This window comes from Eschscholzia californica, unplaced genomic scaffold (assembly GCF_041429995.1).
Source record: "Eschscholzia californica isolate CP2 unplaced genomic scaffold, dmEscCali1.0.p SCAF_3, whole genome shotgun sequence".
Lineage (NCBI taxonomy): Eukaryota > Viridiplantae > Streptophyta > Magnoliopsida > Ranunculales > Papaveraceae > Eschscholzia > Eschscholzia californica.
Window position 1 is genome coordinate 60,985,183 of NW_028238420.1, and position 26,378 is coordinate 61,011,560.

Below are 26,378 nucleotides of genomic sequence, written 5' to 3' on the forward strand. Positions count from 1 at the left end.
GACCAAAAATCTAATATGTCAAATCGCTCTATAATATAAAGAAGTGAATAGTGAGCCTTCACATGTGAAGGCTCACTATTCACCATTCTCTACATTATAGAGAAGTAGAGGAGCCTTTGGAGTTCCAAAATCTATATTTATGAAGAAATAGAGCACGTTTGGAGACGCTCTTAAAACAACTGTGCCCATAGGCCATAGTGAAACTTTCTTTGCCCATAGGTTAGGTTATACTATGGGTCGACCCGTGGGTTAAATTTCTTTTTTTTCCTATGAACACTCACACTCGCGCAAGGCCAGCGAACCCGACCAAAACACACACAGCAGTCCAGAAGAACATCGCCCGTAACCGAAGAAAATCAAAATCCAAAACCCTAGAGACTAGAAGAGTGAGAAAAAAAATCATCTCTCTATTATACCCCCTTATTCCATACAACTTGTCCCCTTTCTCTCTCTGCTCATATCCATTCCTTTGAACAACCCCCCCTAAACCCTCTGCCAATTCAAAGGTTCATCCTTTAACGTATATCTCTATCTCTTCTTCCTTTATTTCTTCATAATCAGACATATAAAGCTTAATTTAGCTAATCTCGTTCTTTTGTGTTTCAATTTAATGTTCATTGTTCTTGTCTATTAGAAATGCAACTCAATTATTGTTTGATTCTTTTGGTGTTTGGGTTTTGTTCAATTATGATTATCTGTTTGTTTTCCAGCTTGATTTTTTGGTAGTAATCTAGTTTGAAGAAATAAACTTAGATGGAACATTTGCCAATTTTGTAATTAGGGTTAATTTTGAGTGGTCACCTGTTGTTTGTGTGTGTTCTTTTTTGCCTTTCTATTAGATAATAACCATGTTGGTTCTATTGAAATCAGTTTGTACTTTTTAAATATTGGAAAGGAGGGTCTTTGATAAGTATATGACACTGGAATGAGTAGAAATTAGTCCGATTTGGGCGAATTCTTTATTCATTGTTTCTAACATGGGTTATCTTCAAATATTTTTGTGGAGATATTACGCGTTTCCCTCTCAATTGTACTACGAAAAACTCTCATACGTAGTATCAAATTTTGCGTTCTTACTGGGGAATATTTGTAGGGCTTGATTGTGTGGTGGATTTGATGTGAAAGTCAAAGCGTTGTCATTTTTGGGTTTTGTTGCTTCGTTCGTAGGCATTAGGGCATTTTGGTGGTGTTTGCCGAAATCATCTCATGTATTTGAGGTGTTTCCATGCAGACATAACTTCTAAGAAAATTATATGTCGTTTCGTGAAGGCAAAGAAAGCTTAAATTTATAATAATCCTTAAGCGAGAAGGATAATATCATTAATATGGAATGTAGAGCTCAACTCTAACTGGCTGGTATCTGAGCAATATTTTTGAATTGTAGTTTCATGTAGAAATTGAATTCCATGGCTGTTATGATTTATGAGTTGGTCATGTTCTCTGTTTCTGTTTACTTTTTGGGCTCTATATATATGAGTTTTAAGTTAAGGCACAAGTGAAATTTTTCCTAAAGTTTTCCGTCTGAGAGAAAAAAGAGCTGCAATATTCATATATATCCTATAAGTAATGAAAACGAAACAAATATCCGCGGTCATCTTTTATTGTGTTGGCTAGATGTAGGATAGTTTTAACTTTACCTATTCACGTTTCCACATTTTAGATTTGTCTGTATCTCTTGGTTATTTTCCACGTGGAGGTCACCTGCTAACTAATGTGTATCCATCATATAAAAGAGTTTCTGAAGTTCCACTTGTATGGTGCCATTGACAGTGTTTCTCACATTTTCCCCATTTATTGCTGCAGTAGTGTCCAATATTATGGGGTTTTGCAAATAAAATCAAAGCTGATAAAGGGATAAAACTGTATACGTTTTCTCTCTATTCTTCCTCATAAGACAGAGGCTGTAAGTTGCCATGTACACTTACGTAACGTGAAGTTAGTTGAACCACTGGATATTTGGCACCACCTCTACTACGACATACGATTATCTGGAAATAGATCTTTTTACTATCCCAAAGTGCACTTTCCGCCACTTATTCGTTAATTTAGTTGTTCAAGTTTTGTTGTCCACTCTGTTATACTTGTAAGTTATGACTCTCGTAGTCTCGTTGCTCCAGTGAACATGCTGTTGGTTCTGTTTCGCCAGCATACGATAACTTGGATTCTTAACCTCGTGCCTTAAGACTTAGAAATTTGTTTCCTTTTCAGGTAAGAAGACGGGAAAAGCTATATACTACCTGTTGCATGACTTGATTATAACTGCTGTGCGTTTCTACATTGTGTATGAACCAGTGGATGAGATATCAAGAACTTCTCCAAAGAAGAGGTGTTGATAGTCCAGTAAGATATTTTGAGATGTGTTTTTCTAAGCGGCATTGGTAAAGGATCTCTACCCATTTGACAACCACATTTTCTGACAAACTGAAAGCTTTCATTCGTCGTAGCTTCGTGGTGTTTGTGGTGCCCTGTGCTTTGGAATTCCTGAATCATTAAGTTTGAAAAATCATACATTGTACTTGACTAGATCTTGTCAGTATAGTTTAAGGGTTTTGCGGTTAACATCAAATGTCAGAAGGTGATATGGCAGTAACTAAACCAGAGGTACATGGTAAAAATTTTGTAGTTTGTTTCTTACATTTTCTGAAAGGTGCGATATAATTGGACGATACAACCTTGAACATATTAGCTTGAGTAAGATTTTTATTTGAATTTCTTTGTTCTATGTTACTTTTGGTACCAATTTTTCCTATGTTACGTTGGCCGAGTCTGTCGGGCATGGGTACAAGTATATATACCGGAAATCTTTAATACTATACCTCGGGTTGCTAGGCGTATCATTTACCCATGCTTCATGCTGTGGTGCCTAATAGCTAATATTGTTATCAACAACTTAAATTACATTTTCTCAGATAAATTTAATCGCTTAAAAAATTGAGAGGTAGTGGCCTATATCATAACTTTAGGTGAAAAGAGAAACTGTTATTCAATATCTAGTACTCATTTATAGTGTCAGAAAAGGCAGTCGAGGCATTTGTTTGGAGGTTAAATGCTACTTGTCATTTCACAGATTGATGTTAGGATCTCAATATGGCCTTCAACGAGTTGTTGTTCCATTATTTATTTTCTCTATTTAGTTGTGATTGGGTTTCAGCCTCAACTCAAGTCTTATTTCCACTATAAAAGGAAGCAGCATCAAGGCGTAAATTGATTTTTCTTGAAACATTATTTACTAGCTGATATAGATTTAGTTGTTCCATTATTTATTTTTTCTACTTAGTTGTGATTAGGTTTTAGCCTCAACTCAAGTCTATTTCCACTATAAAAGCAAGCTGCATGTAAATTGATTTTTCTTGAAACATTATTTACTAGCTGAAATCTGAGGGTAGATAGGAATTTGTTATTGGAAAAGTAGGAACCTTCACTAGTGTTAATCGATTGTTTTAGTATTCAGTCCCCACAGTACTTGGTTATACCTGAGAAAGCTAAGATGGATCCCATGCTCTCGCTCTATATCACATTACCCCAACTTTATATCCAATATAGTTGGCCTTTGATTTGGGCTTTGTTTCCAACTTTTTCTGTGATTGTTCACTTTTTCCATCATTTGATTACCTTTTTCTATGTACTAGTACTAATGTATCTTTCCTCCAATATGCTTCTAAAGGCCATGAAGTCGTATATCTGGCTACAAACTTCTGATGGTTCAATCCAGCAAGTAGAAGAAGAAGTTGCCATGTTTTGCCCCATGATATGTAAAGAAGTTCTTCAAGGTGGCACGGGGTCCTCTAAGAACCATGCAATTTCACTTCCTCAACGCGTCAATACAGCTGTCCTAAGCTTAATACTTGATTACTGCCGGTTTCATCAATTACCTGGTCGCTCTAATAAGGTTTGACATCTTATCTTTTAGATATTCGGTCTCTCTTTTCTTCAGTTTCTGCTATACACAAATCAACAGCAGAGAAGAGTCTTTATGAATCAGAGTATTATAATGTTGATGACTTCCCTTTGCTTCCTATCTTAATCTTTACTTTTATTATGGATAGGAACGTAAATTGTTTGATGAGAAGTTTATCCGAATTGACACCAAAGGATTATGTGAGTTAACATCTGCTGCTGATAGCCTACAACTGAAACCTTTGGTTGATCTAACCAGCCGTGCACTTGCCCGAATGATTGAAGGGAAGACACCTGAAGAGATACGGGAAACATTTCACCTGCCTGATGATCTGACTGAGGTATTTGTTATTTGAAAGTTGTCTAACGTTCCCATAGACATTTCTCATTTAGATATGTTGTTTCTAGGAGGAGAAGTTGGAGCCTCTGAAAAACACAGCTGATGATCCGCGAATCAGGCTATTAAATCGACTTTATGCAAGAAAGAGGAAAGAATTGAAAGAGAAAGAGAAACTAAAGGTGAATTTATCTTTATAGCAACAAAAGGTTGAGTTATCTATCAGGATCCATATTGTGTTCAAGGTTTAAAGATTCAATCGATTACAACCTGAAAGATGTCATATTTTTTGTAAGTTGGTTTTTAATCTTACGTATTGTATGGTTTTCAGAATGTTGAGGTTGAAGAGGAGCATGCGGACGAGCGCTCAGTTGATGATCTCTTGTCATTTATTAATGGTGGGAGTGGAGGTAATATTGAGCAAAGTTTTTGTCTTACCTAGGCTATAAGATACTTCAACGTTTCTGGGTTCTACGTATTTCAACTTTTACTGTCATAACAATGTAATTGTTAAGCTTAAAATTTTTGGGAGCTACAAAATGGTATTATGATGCAGGCTTGGTTAAGGATGAGCATTTATAATCAGTCTTTCAAAGTTGTTTTTGCGGTCAATGTGATTTCAACGAAAAAAAAAAGATTAGCTGTAGTTTGAAAATAATTAGGTAATTATCATTAATATATGCAAGTGACGCAGTCGAAAAAACTATTACATGGGTAGTAGTACTTGGATTCTTTTGTTGCAAATAATAGTGTTTTCTATATTCTGAATTTCTGATAAATAGGCACAATGGTAACTGCTACTAGTAGTAGTATTACGATTTCCGACTCCTTCCAATAGTAACAATGGATATTCGTGTATATCATTTAATTAATAATAACTTAATAAGTAGATATAGATAGTAAATGATGCGGGCTGTATTTGTAATTATTAGCTGTAGGTGTCACATGGGAAGACGAATGTTGAGAAAAAAACGTAACACATTATATATGAGCGCTTTAGATGGGTCAACTGTTAATAAGTGCTTCGGCAAGGTCAATTATGATATGTTATTTTAGTTTTCAAAAGGTTGGTTTTTGATATTAATCCTCGATAATCGATATATTGTTTCCCACGACTTGAACGGATGAGTGGTAATTTCTTTTCGTAGTCTAAATGTAGTCACTTCTGTTTGTAGATTCAAAAGGGGCGAGAACACCTAAACCTAAAAAGAAGAACCGTAGAAGGAAAGATCAGTCAAAGGAGCCAAACAACGAAAAGAATAAGAAGGTTAGTCACACAAGGCGCAACTGTCATCATGTATGTCTGTATTATAACACAACTATAGTGGCAGTCGGCAGTCGCTAGCTCTTCTTGGTGCCACTTGCTGTTGGCGGGAAGGGGGTGGTGGGAGCTGTCATGGATGGTCCACTCCTTCGAGCAAACGAGCACCACACAAGCTGGCAATGCCATAACTGCTAGCATCCTTAGAAATATATGTATATAAATATATAGACTGAAGTAGTTGACTGAAATTGGAGTCTGTTCACCAGGAACTGGATGCTCTTCCATCGGTAGGCAAAAATGGTGAAATAATCACCAATTCCAGCAAGATTTCAAACTTAACGGACGTAGAAGATGATTTGTTACCTAGAAATGACTTCGATGACGAGATTGATGACGAATTAGATCCTGCAATGAAGGAAGAGCTCGACAGGTAATTTTCAGAACTTACCATGACCAACCTCGTTTATCATCTTTTTTACTCCATATTAGATCTAACTGTTAATCTATCTATTTATGTCTTCTATTAGTTTTTTTATGTATGAGAAGTGCCATTTATTGAATGATACAGAGAGGTGGAAGACTTCGCTAGGAGATTGAATTCAGACTGGCCTGAGAGAATGCAGGAAATTCTATCTTTGGGCCAAGAAGGAAGATTAGCTCCAATTTCTATAAATGGCAGTGACTCCTTGAGAAGATACCCAAGTATGTTTTCACTTTCTTGAGTATTACTAATTGTTTGGAATTTGTCTTTACCGACATTTCTTGCACTACAAAAGAAATTGATTCACCACAATCACCACAAATGATGTAATTGATTGAATTGACGACAGAGTTAGATCGGAGATAAGATTGGTCGAGCTGTTCGAATATAACTTGACAAAGCTTACTAGTGGTGGTTATGAGACTGGAAGAGATTTCAATGTTGTTTTTAAAGATCTGTATGTAAGTCTCTCTTTTTAACCTTCTTTATAATACTTACTTGGAACTAAAATTTTGATGCTAGAGGAACCTATGTATGTTCAGAAGAATAGAAAAATGTAGGTCTTTCGACTTTGGATCGATTCTTTGCATCGCAGAATGGTCGGTGTAAGGGTTGTTTTATTGAAATAAAAAAACATAATACTTTTAAGTTATTTTTCGGATGCAAGGCGGAAAGTTTTTGTTCCTTTTTGTCCTCTTTGTGTAGTTTTAATGGTTTTGATAAAATCAGTCTGCTTACAACAAATATGATACTCTCATTCACGTATCTCTCTAGATCCTGTCCGTCCACTAAAGCTGGCCTGAGGATTTTACTGGCCTCAGTGCCGGACAAAGTATCTTTGGTGAACTACTAACATATCAAAAGCAAATGCAAATGCAGGTAAACTAAGTATATCAGTAAAAACTCTATCCAAAATCATACTCAACATGTCGAAAATGCAAGAAAAATTGAAGCACATTTATACTAACAGAAGTTCTCTTTGTACCATCATATTCTTATCCTCCTTCATTCAAGCTCCTTGCTTTCTCCAGATATTTCTACTATTTGTCCTGCAAATCAGACTTGAATTCAAAGTTCATCTTCCCTGTGTTAGAACTGTCATCTCTCATTTTTTGCTACGAATTCATGTCATAGTCCATTTTGTGCATCTCTTCTCTCATCCACACTAATAGTCTCTCTCTAGCAACTTTGAGATAAATCATGTGCGTTTAGGTCTGTCGAATTATTATTATAGTCTTTTGAGATTGAATGTGTGGCACTAATTGGTAAATGGGTTTACTTCTTCAACTATGGGTAATGCTTACTCCAAGTGGTGGATTCAGAATTTTTTACTTGTGCGGCACATATTGAAAATAAGGTTATTTTTCGAAAGACCACCTACTTTGTGACCAACTTCCCGTGAATCAACTGAAACCAGACCTCTGAGGAAGAGTCATTTATAGATCTGGTGAACTAGACCTCCAACGAAGCGAAATCCTTTCGCCGGAGTGTTTAGAAAGACAGAGTGGAGAGAATTCTTTTTTTATTTTTTTGTGTTTGGAGGTCGTTGACCGAGAAATTTTCTGACCGACAACCTTCGCCTGAGAAGAAATAGGTGAGGTGGAGAGAGAGAAATTTTTTTTAAACTATGAAGGTTGCCGGAACTTTTGGCCGATCCACGACCTTATCGGAGAAGATGACGATGTAACGTGATAGATGATGTGGCAGAGAGAGGTGATGAGATGGAGAAGAGAGAGTAACGGACATTTATCGGTAACGGGAAAAAGGATCATCTGGGTATTTTTGATAAAGTAGGGAGCTTCGCGAGAAGTTGGTCACAAAGTAGGAGGCCTTTCGGGAAATAACCTTTGAAAATTTAAATAAAACAAAATCGACATCTTTAGCCTTCTCTCTTGAGATACTGTTGAGTTTCTTAATATTTGAAGACTCATTATAACGGTACTTATTCATTTAAAGTATCTCTCCATTATCTTTGAATATCTAATGAATGTAAAATATGATTAATTTTCGAATTTTGGTATATACACTATAATAAATTTTATTATAAAAGTAATAGACAAACTAAAAACTGGAAATAAACATAATAGATTATATTAGGGTTATTTTGCGAAAGGGGCGTACATAAGTATCAAGTTTGCAAAAGGGGCGTAACTATTTATTATTTTGCGAAGGGGTCGTGGACTAGCATTGACCGTTAAATAAATGTTAGATTTAACATCACATTACATAAATAGTTAACATCGTAATGTAGATGCAACGGGGTCAACCCAAGTGAGTTCGCGGGACACTATTCCTCTACTTGGATGATTAATACCTATTGATCAAACTTATGCGGTTAATTTTTCTTGCACGAAGAGAGCACTTTCAGTTCATCTTTTTTTTTCCACCTTCGATTTTCAGTGGAAATTGGAAGAGGTGTTGTTGATTGAGTTTTACAAAAAGATTGTGTCGACGAGAGAAGAGCTTCGGTTTTTTTCGTCAGCTTTCTCGTGTTTTTTTTTTACCGGATCCTCATCACACTTCTTAAATTCCTTTTACTTTCTAACTCTTTAACTTGAGTAGACAGAGTAAACTTTAGGGTTATTTTCATGTGCTTTTAGATTTTCTCTCTCATGGTTATGTCGAGTTAAATTTTGCTTCTTTTTCTATATTCCACATAAATATATATTGTTTATAGTCTATTCATTATGTATTAGATTTTGAAATTTATTATTTAAATGTGTAACGCTAGAAAATGTGGAAAAATAATATTTTCAAGGTGGATGTCTTAATTTTCCACCTTTTCGAATTTAGTGTCAAAATCGTATACGTTTCTTAAATGTAATAATACATTTTTAAGTAATTGAGTTAGATTAAATTAGAACTTAACTGGTCAACACTTAGTCCACGACCCCTTTACAAAAAAAATAAAAGGTCATGCTCTTTTCACAAAATTCGGTACTTATCTATGACCCTTTTGCAAAGTAACCCATTATATTACATACTTTTAGTTGTCGTTCTTAGTTTGATGAATGAGTGAAAATGTCCACTAAGTAAAAAAACAAATCGATTATTGGAATAAATAAAAGTAGTATATATATATATATATATATATATATATATATATATATATATATATGTGTATAGAGAGAGTGTGTGTGTGATTTCCATTTAATCAAATTGGTTGAAATGAAATCATAGAACATTAAAATACAATAATTAATAAAAGAAATATCAAACCCAAAAGAAAAACAATGCTCGTCACCTTTTTAATATAGACCAAATTTATCTCACAAGATGTAGAGGTTTCGGTTGTAAACTAATTCTTTAAACTCTGATTTAATTTGGAATTGAAATTACCAATTTGTTAATTTAAAATTTGGATTGTAATTTGTACTTTGAAACTGGATATCTAGGGGACACATGTGTTTAAGAGCAACTCCAGTGCGGGCCTGGCTGAGGCCAAAAATTCAAATTTTTGACCTCAGCCAGACCCTCCAGTCACGGTCAGTTGGAGTTGAGCCCCAACCGACCACTTCAGTTGACCCTAAGATTAGGGTCGATTGAAGTTCCCCAACGGGTCACGTTGGAGGTGATTCTAGCCGTTGGATCAAAATCCAACGTCTAGATCTTTTCTTTTTTTCTTTTTAAATGTTTTTACAAACTTTAATTAGTTTAAATATTTTTTTTAACTTTAAACATTAACAATTAAAATACATCTCACTAACGTGTCGGTCCGTATAATTCTCCGACTGTGGAAAAAAGTTATTTCAAAAGTAGTTCAAATACATGTTTCGCTCATACATAAGATCACACACGTTTTCCAAACAACCACAAAAAAAATCACACATGGGTTTCTCACATGCACAAATTTTCGACCTCAAGAAATACTGAGGTTGGAGTTGAATTTTTGAGGCTGAGCTGAAGCTGAAAAGTTTGGGTGAAAAAGTGGTGGTTTTTTCTGCCTAAGACTGGCTGGGACTGGATTTGCTCTAATAGGGTTTCAAGCCTGCTGTTTAATCGAGTGGGCGGCGGCAATAGGCATCGGGAATGAGATGAATGCTTGTTGGGTTGCGGGAGGAATGCTTGTAGGTGTTGTGGGTAATCGTAGAAGAACTTAAATAGGTTATTTAGGTGTCGTTTGGCAACCAAAAGTATAAGTACTTTTGTTTGTAATAAAGTTCTTTTGCTTTAAAAACGTAAAATATTTTCCGAAATATATTTGACAAAAATGTTACTTATAAGTAAAAAAGTGAAAAAGTTAGTTTAGTAATTCAATTTACTTTTCTACTTTTATTTTTCTTCTACTCGTAGAAATACTTGATTTTAATGCATTTGTGATTTTCACAATTATTCTTGTATACGAAGTAGTGGTGATATTAGTGGCAGTGGTGGTGGCGGTGCCTTGAAGGTATGTCTATGAGGTTTGATGGTGATGGATGTATGATGGTGGCGGCGGTGGTCGAGATACAGTGGCGATGGAGGTGCGGAGGTCGTTGTAGTTGAGGTGTGGTTTGTTGGAGGTGTATGGTAGTGGGTGTTAGTGATGGAGGTATGGTGGTGGTGGAGGTATGAAGGTGGTGGTCAATGTGTGGTGGTGGTGGTTCAGGTATGGGTCTGAGGGAGGTGTAATGGTTGTTGTGGTGGTGGTAGAGGTATAATGGGGTGGTAGAAGTTAGTTAGGGTGGTGGAGCGGAGATAAACAAAGACATAAAAAATCATCAAGTAAAATTCATACATGTTTTGAACATAACTTACTTTACTTTAAAGTTAAAAGCTAAAAATCTTAACTTTGAAAGAAAGTCAAATTTTAACTTGAGCGAAATCCTTAATTTTTACACTACCAAACTAATTTTTCTACTTTTTTATTTAAATAAACAAAAAAGTAACTTAATTTATTGTTGTGGAACGAAACCTTATCAAAGGAAACATATAAAACCTTAAGGGATTATTCTCTAATTACTTTAAATTATTTTCCTCCCTCTTTAGATTATTTTAATTAATTCACTCGTATGTAGGATCCCGTATCACCAACAAGGGGACTTGCCTCTTTAATGACAAATTGATATGTTGGACAAGACAACATATGTGTATGATAATAGATCACTCGTATGTAGGATCCAGTATGTGGAGCTTCTTTTCAGTTTCCATCTCATTATATACCATTTCTCCACCTTGTTCCATTTGTCCATTTTTAAGTATATTATGTAATATTTTAGCCACTTGGTTTCAATTTTAATACAAACTGATATGTTGGATAAGACAACATATATGTATTATAGTAGATTCTAATCCAAACCCTAATGTGAACCTATTGTTCAATGACCCTTTGTCCTTTTACTTTTTCCCAAATCAGGAGTTATACATTCTTATGGGTCAGAGTAACTGTGGGTATAGAGAAGAAGAAAAAATGTAACTAAAATTCAATTTACTCCAACATCTTAAACTTTTTGTACTAGTAGTATGGAAGCTACCAAATCCAACAAATTTGTCGATAATAATGACTTATAAAACTGAAATGACCAAATACAAAAGAGAATAACATTCATATAAGATTGCAAAGATCAAGTTTTTCTTACTCAAACTTCTTCACATAACATAAGTGAGACAAGGTTCCATAAGTATGATACACCAAATCATAAACAACTTGTGGACCTATATTCCTTTGTAACTCAAATCCACTAGGTTGTAATTGTGATTAGGGCATGTGTCCCTCCGGACAGATGTCAAAAGGTAATTTTCATATGTACAAAATTCTTAGGTGGAAGGGTAGGACACTCACTCTCAGAATCTTAAAGTTGCACATTCAATTCTTATTAAAGATCTTTAAAAAAAAAAAAGAAAAATTCATATTAAAGATAGAAATGAATGACTTCATCAAAAAAAAAAAAAAAAAGATAGAAATGAATGATTTATTGAAACAACGTTATTAAGAAGATAAATAGTGACATACACGCTTGGGTAGTTTGTGTGGTCGTTAAGATATCCCAAAAAGAAATTAGGCTGCCGCTTTAAGGAAAGAAGAAAAACTATTCAGGACACAGATTATTAAAGTTTAATTATGTATTTTGTTATTTGTTTTGGTACAAAATTAAATGGGAAATTGTGAAATTTGTCGAATTTTATGGGGCAACACAACTTCTTTCTTCTTCCTCATCTCCGGTCACAACCACCGGCCGCCGCTACCTATGACCACCACCAACATTTGTCTTGTTTATTTCTCTTTCACTCTTTCCTTCTCTCTTTCCCCCTCTCTCTTTTCCCCTCTCTCAATGTCTCTCTCTTGCACTCACCATCTCTCTCTCACTCTCTCACTCTCTCACCTACAACACACACAATTCCGGCGAACGCAAGTGCTCCCTTCGTTAGAACTAGATCTCTATGAGGGTTTCAGGCGAAACCCTCCTCGAGGTTTCGTGGTTGGTCGGTCACTAAATGTTTCGTGCTCGACCAACCATGGGATGTAGAGTGTACATGTGGCCGGTCGAGCATGAAATCTGAAACATCGAGGGGGGGTTTCGGAAACCATCTTCGAAGTTTAAGGTTTTATGGTGCGAGAGAAACACAATTAGAGAGAGAGAGAGAGAGCGGGAGAAAGGCAAACGATGGTGGTGGTGGTGGTCAAAGGCGGGGACCGGAGTTGGTGATCGAAAGAGAGATGAGAGAGAAAGATTTGGAAAACAAATAAAGGTCATCGGCAATGGCAGTTTGCCAACGACCTTACTGACATGAAGAAGAAATGGTAATAGAGTAGGGGAAACAAAAAGGAAAGGTCAAAAGAATTCTACTCAAGATTTGTATACCGGAAAATATTATTGTTTCCCAAAGCAGTGGCCAGAAATTCATGTGGTTCTTTTCCTTTGACTTCTCTTAGTATACAGATAAGAAAAAAGGTGATTCACTTCATGACGAGACGAAAAACAATTCATATATGTGCACTAATGGTTGTCAGTTGTTAATATACATTCTTAAACCTGTAAGGTTTGCTAGAGTTATAGATTGTTGTCGATGGATAACTTAAACTATAGTCTAGTTCACACACAAAATCATAATGAGGTTACTCTAGTTTAAGTAATGTTAAAGTATCCAAAAAGAACCTATTCTTAGGCTTGAGATAAGGATTGAATCCTCTAAACTTGAATTGTTTGTAAACACTAATGTCATTGTCGCTTGGCAATATCGTCGACATATAGAACATCATCAATCCAAGAAACTATATTGAATGCTAAACCTTCCAAGACTCTAGAGTAGCTCTCTAGGATTGCTTGTCCAACATCCTGCAAGAAGTATCGTCGTTAGCTCTTTTTACGCGCAAAAATGCATACACATATACATATGGGAACTTGTCAATGTACCTTGTTTTCTTGAATCTTGCTTGTATCTAAAGATGTTTGAGATAGTTCAGAGTATCTCTGCTTCAAGCAAAATAACAAACTTTCAGCTCTGCTAGCAAGTATTTGGTTTTTATCGTTTTTCTCATAATCATTCACCATATCTTTGACATTCCATGAAGATTTTGAATGTGGGTTTCTTGATTTAAGTTTCCATATGTATATCGATGCTTCAATCTTGTCTGCTATCTCAAGTGCTTCGTGTTCAGAGTTTATATCGATACAATCAAGAATATATTCAGCGGAGAATTTGTCTGTCGTTGATAAATAGCGATAAATTGTATCACCCAAACTTACTTTTCCACTCTGAAAAAAAAACGAACATAGAAATCAAACTTGGGGTAAAAATATATTTGAAAGTAAAACAAAAGATTGAATTTTGATTGAGTTTGTTTACCTTGGGTAGAGTTGTTATATATGTATCTGGAACTTCCATATCAGCAAGAACTGAACTGTTAATGGCCATAGCTGCTTTATGAATTTGATTCGAGCACTCACGTTTGTGTTGTAAATGTTTTCTTGTCTTCTCAGATAGGCCACTGGGAGGAACACAAGGTACTGGCAACCACCATTTCTCTTCTTTCCTTTGAGCAAACTTTCGGAATGATCCAGATTTGGTTGCTTTCACCGAGAAACTTCCTTGTTCGGCATACCAGAACTCTGTTTCTCGAAAGCTCTCCAATATATCCTGCTGAAAAGTTTCATTTTTCTATTTAAGTCATGAGTTCAAATGTTCTCCTAGATGAGAGGTTAAACGCCACCCCATAAAGCACATTGATAATTTCGTATGTGAGTGGTCTGGGCCTCTGGGGGGATCGAGTCCCACCTACCCTCCAACTCCGCAGAGGACAGATTCGTCTTACTAAACCCAAAGTCGCCTAGGGTGACTAGCCCGGACTTGTTTGCAAAGTGTCACGAGCCTAAAATCTTGTTGCCTAAATGAAGCGAACGAGTAAGAAAGTGTACTTACGACGAGCATATTGTCCAACTTTTTTAGTGCAGGAAGGTTCATATAAATGTCTGATCTTAGTCTGCTTCTCATAACCTAAATGAAAACCATCAATTGTGTCAATAGATAAACAAGAAACAAGAACAGAACTGAGAAATCATATTCTTTTTTGATCATTTTATAGATTGTCACCTCTAAATTTCTGCAGTCTTTCAAGTTCCCCGACGAGGGAACGTATTCAACAATGTAATCACATACACATAAAAGGTATTCCATTTCTCTTCTCCACATCGACTTCTTCTCCTCAGTTAGAGGGGCTAACCTCAAACTCTGACCGAAAACAGTTGCTGCATAAGCAAACCACACACAACAAAACATTAATGACAGATTCGACTTGACATTTTAAAAAACAATTGCTAAAAGTATATGGCCAAAATGATGTCACATCGGTTTGATAGTCAACCTCCGTTAAGACTACAAGAAATACACATTTCTCAACACGAAAACACAATGAGAGCTGAACGAAAACAGAATATAAGAAAAAATTACGAACTTACCGTATAGATTCGTTATTGAATTTGAAATGGCAACTGCAGAACAAACACCTTTCCCGCTCCCCGACATATCTTCACCTAACAATAACTTCGAAAACTTTTCTTTCATCATTTCAAGTTCTGCAACAATTCATTCTCTCTAGTTAGTCATAAACTTTGTGCATTTATTTTGAACATAATGAATGAAATTTATATAATATACTCACCTAGATGAATATCATCTTGATTTTCAGGTTCATCTGCAACATGACTATACTTTTTCATTCCTAGTCTGGTAAGAGAAGCTTGATTTCTTTTGAAAATTGACCTACCCGAAGGAGAAGACTCGTCGATAATGCTATTATCATCAGTTAGGTATGAAAATATTGAGGTTTCGGAGCTTGTTCGACAATATAGAAACGAATCGTGTTCGCTTTGAATTGAAGATCCACTGGTATTTGTAGCTGTTGGCGTTGATAATGGAGAAATGATATCAAACTCTGAATTCTCAGAGGATTTTGAACTCTCCATATTTCAAATTTCAACCTTGTGAATTCAGCTAATGAAGATTTGGGTTCTCAGAGAAATTTTATACATAATAAAAGATGAATTTTCTAAAGATCAAGTAGTAAGTACTTTATGAATAAAGTAATTCTCAAACTGAAAAAGTTTAGAAGATGAAGAAGGAAAAGCAAATTTCAAATTCAAGTTTGAAGCTTTTTACCGTTAGTGAAGATAGTTTGAAATAGTTCCCTCTTAGAAACCTCATTTTCTTCACTTTCACTTTTGTTCTATCAAAAGCTTCACAGATAATCAAATCCTCACCGTTCGATTCAATTTATTCGAAAGATTTTGATGATTAATTGAATTTCTTGATGTTGTTTCACCTTTTTGATTTAAAGAAAAAGAGAATGAAAATGTGGGTGTCGAATGAAGTATTTTTAGAGTTGGGTTTTGGGAGAAAGACAAAATGAAGAAGAATTCGTTTATATTTATGATTTGATTTATTTATTTAGTAGCAACTCCATTACTAATTATATACGTTATCGTGCATTTCAAGATAATATTATAAGATTTAATATTCAAAACATGCATTATATTATTATATATACGACTTTATTAAAGTTAAATATATAAAAAAGGGATATTTTTGTTTAATTCGTTCTTGGGGTAGACTTTTTCATTTAGAAATAGATAATTTGAAATTCCTTGTATGGATTTTTGTATGTTTTTAAAGATTATTTTCAAATTTTTTAGAGGCAGGGAACTCATGACCTAACTTTTCTTTTGTTAAAATAACTCATGACCTACTTCATACTACGAATTTGTTTTCAAAAGAAAATTGTGACTTTATTAAATGTTTTTCTTTATTCCTACCTATTTTCTTTTCACAAAATTGTCTTTATTTTCTTTAACGAAATAGGCGTATGTATGGAATATTAACTACGTTTAACAAGTTAGGGCGATTATGTATGAACGGTGATATTCACCTTTTTTTTTCTTCTAATAAACTTTACACAAAGAATGAAACTACAATCATACGACATACATCATGAGGATGTGATGATCACGATAACCGCCTAATTTAAATCATAATGAAAGAGGTCTAAAATCCGAAATTATATCATTTGAAATTACATGAGATAAATTTTGATGTCAAACTGCTTCCACCGAGACTCGATCCGACAACCTCATGGACTTAAAAATGGTTTTCAACCGCTACATCAAAAAGGGACTAGTTAAGATTTCCTAAACATTAGATGAAAAAACAAGTAAAATATGGTATTGGCAGTTGGTGCTTGAAGGCCCTATATTTTACTTCTTTCAAAGGGTTGTCATAAAGGGAGCCATAGACCAAATTTCTCTCTCTAATACTCCAATATGTCCAATTGACAAGGTTTTCCAATGACATACATTATTCAAAGGAGATCGTGAGCTCGTCGTGCCCTCCTCTCTCTCTCTCTCTCTCCATATATGTCTAAAAATTTCTCTATCTCTCTTACCCATATGAGACCTTAGCTGTTATGAAATATTAGGACACTTGGTATTCATTCATTTGGTTGGTGATGATGAATGATCCTCTATTTAATGTCTTTGATATCATCCTTCATTCTATACATATCATCTCTACCTACAATAATCATCAACATTATATATATATATATATAATATTATGATTTGATGATAGATTTCATAGTTGTCTTCTTTACCATCCACAATCACATTCCATTTATTTAATCTTCTTTCATTCAATAATATTACTTTTTTTTTTGTTGAACTTAATATTACTTATTTTGACAAAAAAATGGACTTATTTTGTCTTGGTTTTGTGGAATTGATTTTCTTCCACCTTTAGACAAGTATATCGTCTTGCTCCATGAAATAGTTTAATCATTATTTCACTTACTAAAGTTATTTTAACTCTAATTTTACCTTTTTGTAAATTGGAAAATCAAAGTGACTAGTAAGTCATGAGACAAAGACATGAATATGAGTTTGGTGTCCATGGCTCCTATATGTTTCTAAGGTGCCTAGAGATTTTCCCTATAGTGATGGTGATCAGCTCTGTAGTGGTGTGGTCGGTGACTTGGGGATGGTTGTGGCGTTTGGCGAGAGAGATTTTCAGACAATGAGATTTCGACAAAATTTGGGGAGAAATGAGGTGTGTATAACGTCGCAGTGTGTCTATAATCACACATTTTGGGCCCAATGGGAATAACAAAGAACAGAATAGTATATAAAATTTCGGCACAGTATGAATAAGAAAACACATCGATAATTGAAGGTCCCGTCATATAGAGATCCATCTAAGTACTGAACTCATAGGCACCTCTTCAGAATTGATAAGAGTCTTTAGATACCAAAAGTACATTAACGAAAACCGTCATATGAAAATCAATTTATTCATAAAAATGCGAGGATAGAGGTATTGAAAATAAACGACATCTTATAACCATACCCATCTAAATTGTCAAATTATGGAGGTGCGGATAAATTATGAGTGGTAATCTAGATCAAAGATCGTCTTAAAATTGTTTCTCTGTATCCGACCGGTTTGATTTCTTATACAAAAAGAAAATTCTCCACCGTTGGAATATTAATAAACTTAATATTGTCTTAAAGATTGATGGTAGTGATTTCTTCTCTTGGTTGACAAACTCTTTCTTCTCTATTTGCCTATCTCCCTGCAAATCAAGCACCACTAATATATATCAAGCCCATTCAAACTAGTCTCAATACTATTTTGCTTTAAATCTTCTTAGCAAGTCTGGTGGTAACATGTGTGTCTCTCTAATATTAAGAGCAATTAAGGTCGGGTTCTTGGTCGTGGAAACAAAAACTCGGGATCATTACTAAGTTGACTTGGTTAATCTTACTTCGTGCTGAACCAAATCAAACACGATTTTGAACAAGACTTAGTTGAGTGGTTTGGGTTGGGGTCCGATATGGCGGTGTCAACTTGAATCGGACAAATGACAATTAGGCTTAAACCGAACCAGGATCACTAGGACCTGAAACTACTTAACGTTAATATTGATTCCGATTCTAACAGGAATGATTTCATATGCTTATGGGTTTCATTATAAATATAAATATGTAGGCAAAGATGGTGAAGGTTGATGTCACTTACGACTTTTCTGAATTTAAGGCCGACTTTGATCTCGCCCTTGTATCTGTCATCTTCGAGCACAACATTATAAGGAGCTGGTTTCAGTTCAATGAACCCTTTATCAGTTCCTTCAGTTATAACACCTCCAAGATGTATTCTGTGAAAACAAATCAACATCTCTAACAGTGAACAACATGAAGAGAAGATTGATCACTATTTATTTAGTAATCTCATTTTAGAACAGATATAGTAGACGTGATTGATTAATTTTAATTGAATAATCATAAACCAAGAGAATTATTACATGGTTTCGCCAATGAAGTTGCCATCTGAAAAGGTTGATGTATCCATGATTCTTAGCTTAAGATGGGTTGAATTTTGCCAATCGGAAAACGGAAATTTGAACTCAAATTTCTCATTCCATAAAGCTTTCCTGTGTTCACCTGTATCAGACCAACAACAATAGGAAGGAAGTTCGATCTTTATATTTTCTTATGTAAATACAAACATAATACTACAGATTTTGGTATAGAGTTACGAACCTGAACTGATTTTGCTTCTGAGTTCTTGGTTTCCACATTGAATAACCACATAATAGCTTGGTTTTCCTAGTGAAGAAACATAAGATATAATTAGTATTCGGATCAAACATCTGTCTGAGTAGAGAAAGAAAGAAAGAAAGTACCAATGAAGTTTGGGTTTCTAATGCCCTTCGCTTTGACAAGAAGAACTTCAAGGGTTCCACTCATGATCTCTCAGTCAGAATAGAGAAGAGGAGGGAAGAGATATATAGATTATATAATGTGATGCGTTTCGACAGTTTGTTTCATTGAGAGTTATAATCCAAAGCAGTTTCATAAATGTCATAACTCTTGACAAAACGTTTCATAAAATTCATAACTTTTCGTATATAAAAGAACTATAAATGCGATTACTAACTCTTTTTCCAAGATCAAATCTATCTTTAATGTAATTATCTACACAAACTTCTACTTCATGGATCTTTAAATAATCTAAGAAAAGAAAAGTAATTTCACCTGTCAAATTGTTTCAACCATGCTAAATCCAGCTCTCTTTTTCAATCTCTTCTCCTTCACCAACATTCTTAATCTTTCGACATCTCTCCATCTACCATGTTCAGCATAAAGATTCGATAAAATCACGTAGTAGCTAGTATTAGTCGGGTCCAAGCTAAAGAGTCTCTCTGCTGCAAATTCTGCAATTTCAATGGCTCCTTTCATTGCTCTGCAGCCTGCTAGTAAAGCTCCCCATACACTTGAATCTGGCTCTAGTGGTATCTTTTTAATGAAATCAAATGCTTCTTCGATCTTCCCTTGACGACTAAGTAAATCCACCATACAAGAATAATGTGCAAGAGTAGGAACTATACCATAATTTTCATCCATAGCATAAAAGAATTTCCACGCGTCGGTTTCTAGTCCACAATGACTACAAGCAGATAGGACGGAAATGAAAACAATTTCGTTTGGTTTTTTCCCATAATTCAACATGTTAGAGAAAGTTTCAAGAGCCTTCTCACCAAACCCGTTAACCCCATACCCGTTAATCATTGAACTCCAACAGATAATATCTTTGTAAGGAAGTTTATCAAATAGAGCTTCTCCTTGACTTAACTGACCAAATTTACAGTATAAATCGATTAAACTCGATGTTATAAACACATTCGATGAATACCCGTTTCTAGTTACATGGCCATGAATAATCTTCCCAAGTTCTAGAGATTTCATTGATGAACAAGCTTGTAATAAACTAACCAATGTGATTTCATTAGGTTTCTCGTTCGATAATTTCATCTGTTTGAACATTTCAAAAGCTAAATATGGGTTCCCACCTTGAGCATAAACTGAGATCATCGCAGACCAAGCAATTATATCCTTCCGATGAAGACTGTCAAAAAGAAGTTTTGCCAACTCCACATAACCGAAATCTGCATACATCTTTAAAAGTGAAGTTCCAACAGAAATAGAATTATCTAGCCCCGCTTTAAATGCATAGCAATGCACTCCGAATCCAAAATTAATCTCTTCGGCCTGTGAACAAGCCATTAATGCATTCCGGATAGTTGTTTCATCTGGTTGAAAGAAAGAGCTTAGCATGTTATGAAACAAATTTAATGCTTTTCTTGGATACCCATTCTCCATGAACCCACAAATCAGGGCGTTCCAAGAGATTCGATCCTTGTTCTGCAATCTATCAAAAACAGTAATCGAATATCTCAAAAATCCGCATTTTGCATACATATCTATAACTGAATTCTGAAGATTGGTTACTGAATAGAATTCCTTTTTTATAGAAAACCCATGAATTTGTTTCCCAAGTAATACTGCACCAAGATCAGCACAAGCAGTTAAAACACTTAAAATGCTTATATGATTTGGTTCTAAACCTGAAACTAGCATTTCTCGTAAAACATTTATCGCATCAATAAAGTTATCATTTTTCATACATGCTGTAATCAGAGCACTCCATAAAACTACATCCTTAACTTTTACCTGATCAAAAATCCTCCAAGCCGTAGATATGTCATGTATGGCATATAGGCCTAGAAGAGCCGTAGCAATCGAAACTTCTGATTCGAACCCAAGTTTAAGAACAAAACCATGAATCCCAAGCGTCATGTCTTGCTTACTTATAGCACCAACGGCACGAATTACGCTCAAAACTGTAACGTGATTCGGCTTTTGATCACATCTAAGCATTGCTATGAATAACCCAATTGCCTTTTCATGCTGATTACTCTTAGCAAAGTTAGAAATACCAGCCGTCCAGAAAATGACATTATGATAAACTTGTTTAGGAGCTTCAAATTCTACATATCTTTCATGGGAGGCAATATGAGAATAACTACGTTTTGTATTGAAGTGTATATTACTTCTTTGAGGAATTTCATCGAACAGGTGATGGGTTACAGTAAAAATGCGGCCAAAATGGAACTCAACTGAATTTGAGATGCTAGTTGCTGGTAACCGGGTGAAATTTTGGAACAGAACCGTATTTAGGAATGTGGGTAAGAGGGAATGGAAGGAAAAACGGAAAAAGATCATCGAATATCATGGAAGGGGTTTATAGGACTAGGGCTAAGCAAATTTAGGAACAGAACAATGGCTCAAGGCCTCGAGCAAATTTAATGGGCCAGAACAAACTGTTTTTTTTTTAAATAGACAACTATTTTCGGGTCTGGTGCGAGTCAATTATGCTTGACTTAGTTGACTTTGATTTAATAAGAGGACAACTCCATAAAGTCTTAAATACTAAGAGTTACTAACTTGTGGACCATTAACAAAATAATAGTTCTTCTTCATCATCTTCTTCTTCTTCCTTCTTCTTATTCTAGTACTGTTATTAAAAGTAAACTATAGTTTCTACCACTTCCTTTTGTTTTTTATCAAACCCTAGATGAATGAAGAAGATAAAACTCATCAATCTCCACTTCCCGTATTTTTTAGTAAACTATAGTTTCTACCACTTCTCTTTATTTTTTCAGTGAACTATAATTTCTACTACTTCCCTTTGTTTTTTATCAAACTCTAGATGGGTTTTAATCAAACCCTACATTGATGAGGTAAAACTCTAACTTTTTTACTTTTATTTTGTATTTTCGTTTGGGTAGTTTGAAAGAATACAAAACGATTTCAAGGCAAAAAATCGAAGTGAAAAAGAAATTCTCAGAATTTCGTGGGAAATCTACGAACATATGCTAGATTATCGTGGCAAGTTTCCTTCTGTCTTGCCAAATTTTCGTAGGAAATCTACGAAATTGGCAAGTCAGGTTTTTTTTTTACAAAAACTCAGAAATTAGGATCTCTCGTGTTTTGTCGATTTTCCACGAAGCACGAGCAACTCTACTTGTTTGTAAAAAAATTTAGGATTTGAAAATTTTGATTTCTAGGTTTCAAAAGTTTAACAGGTTTTAGGATTTTTAGATATGATCTTTCTGGTTAGGAATATCCTTCAACAATTCCCTTCTCCTTGTTTGATGTCATAATCTTCTCCAAAAAATTCTCTCTCTAGAATTTTGGGTTGATGATGAAGATGAAGTAGTAGAAGAAGACCAAACTTACTTAGGGTTTATGAGAAAAGAGGGATGTGTTAAAATAATACATCTAATTCTAAGAGGACTTGAGTGAAAATAATAGAGAATTGTCCCCTTAAAAACTAGTGTCCATGCAAAAAAAATTAATTATTTTGGTTGTCCACATAAGATAGTTGTCCATATAAGAAAAACGGTTGTCCACGTATTGGCCACCTAATGTTATTGGCTCTACCACATTGTGTTGTCTTTAATTTGAAAGTCAGTGTTAATTCTAAATGGCATTTCTAACTTAATAATATTCTTTTGAGAAGGTAATCTCAAAGGGAAATGATAAAGTTACAAAAGATTTTGACAAAAAAAGGTTCCCAGCTGATGTGGCGGGTGTGGTTTCAAACTTTGACCAAATCTAGGCCGTTGAGAGATGAAAATCACAACCGCCACATCAGCTGGGAACTTTTTTTTGTCAAAATCTTTTGTGATTCTAGCATCTCTCAATCTCAAATGATCTTTTTATAATTGTCAATCAAATAATTTACGGACAAAATAATTTATATATTGAAGCAGAAGAAAAAAATATTGAGTGAAACAGATATCTTTTTTTAATAAAAGATATTGTCTAGAAGGCCTTATCCATTTACGATATGATTATTTTCTTTTTTATTTATGGGTAGCAAAAAAACTACGGTCCCTTTTAACAAAAACAACGATGGTCCAGATTACTTTAGAGCACTACGAGTTTTTCATCTTCCCAAATTGAGTTCTTCATCTTCCCCCATTACACCCTCCCGGCTTTCTCCAAGTTGTGTAACTTTATGTTACTTATGGAGTTTATCATTACTCTCTTAATAAATTTTAGAGCGTTCATCAACGTCCCTTTCTTCCTTCGCTAATCCTGGTCTTTAATGAAAATCACCCTTCTTTAATTGTTGCTCCGCTATTTTCTGTTAAAATCATTTTGTACCGGATGGATACATTTGATGTTAAAATCGTTTTGTACCGAACGAATTCATTGTATGTTAAAAGTGATGAAGATATCCAAATTCTTTTATCATCTCTTCATGTCTTCTCTTTTGGCAAATTTCAATCTCATAACCCTTTGATCATGATAATGGAGAAACAAGTTCAACTGTAACAGTGGCGTGGCTGAGAATTCAGGAGCCCAGTGCGAAAAAAATGGGGGGCCTTTCTCCGGTAACATTAAAGCGTAAATTTTTATTTCAAATATAACACATTTATAAAAAAATCAAAATGGACTACGTTAGAAAATAATTTTTTTCCCCACATGAATCTAAGTTGTGTATTTTTGTTACGAAAAATTTGTTTTAGTAAGAACCACACGCATCGAAGTAAACTTATTCTATGAATGAAACAACAAGTATTACACTATACAATTAATCTTTAACTATGCAAACTAACATAAATCTAGTGGAACAAAACAAACCTAAATCTACTTGATTATCTACTATTAATAGTTGGTGTTGTTATTCCTAACAATTCAAGATAACAAAGAATTGAGAAAATAAACAAAAAAAAAAGGCAAGGGAGAGTTTTGAACTTGGAATTTCATGCTTATGTCGTAAGCTGCTTACTGCACTGGTCGTACCCCCTCAAACACGCCCCTGGACTGTAGAAGTTTCAAGAATGTGTAATTTATAGAAATTTCGAGTTTTGGTTTTATAGAGTTTTATGTATAGGCGCTTCAAGAATGTGTAGTTTATAGAAAACTTCACTTGCAAATGATATTTAAATAACATAGTTGATTACTTAAATTTCATACGTCCAACCAACTCACCACAAATTTTTTTTTTTGTTTTTCAATTTTAGTGACACTTCCATTCCTAATCACAATTTTAAATTTTATGAAATTTTTTATAAAAACTATGTAAGAAAAGCCTAAGATTTGGGCCCAAATCTTGGGCCTTATAATTTTTATATTCCTTTTTCAGATGTTCCGGAGAACTGCCTAACACCTAAGCGATTATAATAGTTTAGGATTTGGGTGAGGACAATCATAAACCTTCATACATATTTATATTCATTACAGATGATACAATGAGGAAAGTTTGCAAAAGATGTAGAGAGATTTTAATCTTAAAGGAAGAAAGAGTTATCTAAGATACAGTAACCGGTTGGGTTACCGTATAATGAGTCGAGTAGGGCCCGACTAGGCGACTAGTGTCCTACTGTTTATAGATTCATGCGTGAGTACCACCTTCATTTAGTATGATATAAAGGCTGGTTTTAAAACTTACTGTTTCATTTCATTTTTAGATCTTGGTAGTTACTTACACAATATGGCCTATTTTCATTTTGATCATGTAGTGCACTTGTTTTCTTCTTGGACAGATCATGTAGTGCACTTGTTTTCTTGTTCATTTTTCTTCCTTTTCTCTCTCTGGCATTGGTTCACTGATGTGTTTATTTCACTTGGAAGCAGAAGAAGTTGTTTCTTCATAGATGGACCCATTTTCTCAAAACTTGAATATCTTGTAAGTTGTCATCCTCAAAATACAGAATACATACTTAAAACAAACTTCAATAATTTTCCGAAAGGCTCAAACTTCAAGCAAGTTTTTAGTATTCTTGGTGATGGCATTTTCAATGTTGATTCTGATGCATGGGTTTTACAAAGAAAAATGGCTCATGTAGGTTTTGCATCGACGAAGTTTAAAACTCTAGTTGCTAACACGACCCGTAAAGTGGTAAAAGAACATTTATTACCATTTCTAGATCATGCTGCAAAAAACAGGGTAAAAATTGATCTGCAAGATGTGTGCTCAAGATTTTCTTTTGATAGTAATATGGGTCTTATATTTGGAAGACATGAAAAGCATCTGTCTATTGAGCTTCCTTGTAATGAATTAGCTAATGCAATTGATGATGCACAAGAAGCTGTACTCTATCGGCATGCAATGCCAATACTTTTATGGAAGTTTTTGAGTTTCTTGAGAATTGGTACAGAGCGGAAGTTATGTAAAGCTCATGTAACAATAGATCTTATCTTTCAAGAATATATTTCTCACAAAAGAGAAGAAATTTTTAAAGGAAAAGATACTACTGTTGATCTCTTATCTTCGTACATAAAATCAAACGATGATTTGAGTGATAAATTTCTTAGAGATGCCATGTTGAGTGTATTTATAGCAGGAAGAGATACAATTGGATCAGGGCTAACTTGGTTTTTCTGGTTGGTTTCTAAAACACCTTCTGTTGAGATGAAAATCCTCCAAGAACTAAGGCTTTTGTTGTACGCGAAAAACGTTAAACAGGAAGACATAGAGATAAAATGGCCATGGGTATTCGATTCCGATGAATTTAAAGGGCTAGTTTACCTTCATGCAGCAATATGTGAATCACTAAGAATTTATCCCCCTGTCCCTTTTAGTAGCAAATCTGTTGCAAAGGAAGACACACTTCCAGACGGGACACGGGTGAAGCCAGGAATGCAGATGATAATTTCATTTTATTCGATTGGAAGAATGCCATGGATTTGGGGAGAAGATTGTTTGGAGTTCAAGCCGGATAGATGGATTGATGAAGATGGGAACCTAAGCTTAGAACCTACGTCGAAATTCTTTGCCTTCAACATGGGACCAAGGACATGCTTAGGTAAAGATATGTCTTTCACACAGATGAAATCTGTTATTGCGGTCGTGCCCTTTAACTTCCATGTTGATGCAGTTGAGAACCATATATTTTCTAAACCAGCTATAACTCTTTTTGTGCGTAACGGGTTGAAGGTTAACATAAAGCGGAGAGCTATGAACCGTCGTTATGTTATGTAGCACTATAAGTTATTATATCTGTTCACCACTTCTTCGTGTAGTGTTTGGAGTTGGACAGACTACGCAACCCGAAGGTTCCAGGTTCAATCCATAAAAGT

General features: G+C 34.8%; 3 protein-coding genes and 1 pseudogene across 8 annotated transcripts; 2 read left to right on the forward strand and 2 right to left on the reverse strand.

Annotated features, from left to right (window-relative positions):
- The first annotated feature begins 290 nt into the window (after positions 1-290).
- On the forward strand, positions 291-6,631 carry LOC147552785 (SKP1-like protein 21). Of its 3 annotated transcripts, none has more exons than XM_086669760.1 (10): positions 291-520; positions 2,209-2,601; positions 3,665-3,889; positions 4,047-4,238; positions 4,306-4,416; positions 4,566-4,644; positions 5,410-5,501; positions 5,765-5,928; positions 6,067-6,200; positions 6,329-6,631. In XM_086669760.1, exons 2-10 carry the CDS (start codon positions 2,566-2,568, stop codon positions 6,343-6,345), a joined length of 1,050 nt encoding a protein of 349 aa, XP_086525886.1. In that variant the 5' UTR covers positions 291-520; positions 2,209-2,565; the 3' UTR covers positions 6,346-6,631. The 3 variants fall into 3 exon arrangements, with proteins under 3 accessions (XP_086525886.1, XP_086525888.1, XP_086525887.1); XM_086669762.1 differs by having other exon boundaries at positions 299-506; XM_086669761.1 differs by lacking the exon at positions 291-520 and adding an exon at positions 524-1,903.
- A 6,233-nt stretch (positions 6,632-12,864) lies between these two features.
- LOC147552786 (rop guanine nucleotide exchange factor 3-like) lies at positions 12,865-15,869 on the reverse strand. 3 transcript variants are annotated; one of them, XM_086669177.1, is made up of 8 exons: positions 15,556-15,798; positions 15,059-15,390; positions 14,856-14,972; positions 14,491-14,645; positions 14,320-14,394; positions 13,747-14,040; positions 13,314-13,655; positions 12,865-13,235 (listed from the first exon to the last, which is right to left on the reverse strand). In XM_086669177.1, exons 2-8 carry the CDS (start codon positions 15,360-15,362, stop codon positions 13,119-13,121), a joined length of 1,404 nt encoding a protein of 467 aa, XP_086525303.1. In that variant the 5' UTR covers positions 15,363-15,390; positions 15,556-15,798; the 3' UTR covers positions 12,865-13,118. The 3 variants fall into 3 exon arrangements, with proteins under 3 accessions (XP_086525303.1, XP_086525302.1, XP_086525304.1); XM_086669176.1 differs by having other exon boundaries at positions 15,059-15,869; XM_086669178.1 differs by having other exon boundaries at positions 13,747-14,037; positions 15,059-15,835.
- Positions 15,870-17,718: 1,849 nt separating this feature from the next.
- On the reverse strand, positions 17,719-21,565 carry LOC147552787 (Calcium-dependent lipid-binding (CaLB domain) family protein). 2 transcript variants are annotated; one of them, XM_086669173.1, is made up of 5 exons: positions 19,127-19,192; positions 18,984-19,049; positions 18,746-18,884; positions 18,463-18,598; positions 17,719-18,016 (listed from the first exon to the last, which is right to left on the reverse strand). In XM_086669173.1, exons 1-5 carry the CDS (start codon positions 19,188-19,190, stop codon positions 17,858-17,860), a joined length of 564 nt encoding a protein of 187 aa, XP_086525299.1. In that variant the 5' UTR covers positions 19,191-19,192; the 3' UTR covers positions 17,719-17,857. The 2 variants fall into 2 exon arrangements, with proteins under 2 accessions (XP_086525299.1, XP_086525298.1); XM_086669172.1 differs by lacking the exons at positions 17,719-18,016; positions 18,463-18,598; positions 19,127-19,192 and adding an exon at positions 19,479-21,565 and having other exon boundaries at positions 18,833-18,884.
- A 3,224-nt stretch (positions 21,566-24,789) lies between these two features.
- LOC147552788 (alkane hydroxylase MAH1 pseudogene) lies at positions 24,790-26,280 on the forward strand (annotated as a pseudogene).
- The last annotated feature ends 98 nt before the right edge of the window (positions 26,281-26,378 follow it).

Bases quoted from the DNA above. Each gene is read 5' to 3' on its own strand.
- LOC147552785 (XM_086669760.1), top strand. From the start codon at position 2,566: ATGTCAGAAGGTGATATGGCAGTAACTAAACCAGAG. The intron at 4,417-4,565 runs GTGAATTTATCT...TATGGTTTTCAG, and splicing joins AAGAGAAAGAGAAACTAAAG to AATGTTGAGGTTGAAGAGGA. The intron at 4,645-5,409 runs GTAATATTGAGC...TTCTGTTTGTAG, and splicing joins TATTAATGGTGGGAGTGGAG to ATTCAAAAGGGGCGAGAACA.
- LOC147552786 (XM_086669176.1), bottom strand. From the start codon at position 15,362: ATGGAGAGTTCAAAATCCTCTGAGAATTCAGAGTTTGATATCATTTCT. The intron at 14,395-14,490 runs GTGACAATCTAT...GTTTTCATTTAG, and splicing joins AAGACTGCAGAAATTTAGAG to GTTATGAGAAGCAGACTAAG. The intron at 13,236-13,313 runs GTACATTGACAA...TACTTCTTGCAG, and splicing joins GCAAGATTCAAGAAAACAAG to GATGTTGGACAAGCAATCCT.
- LOC147552787 (XM_086669172.1), bottom strand. From the start codon at position 21,506: ATGATCTTTTTCCGTTTTTCCTTCCATTCCCTCTTACCCACATTCCTA.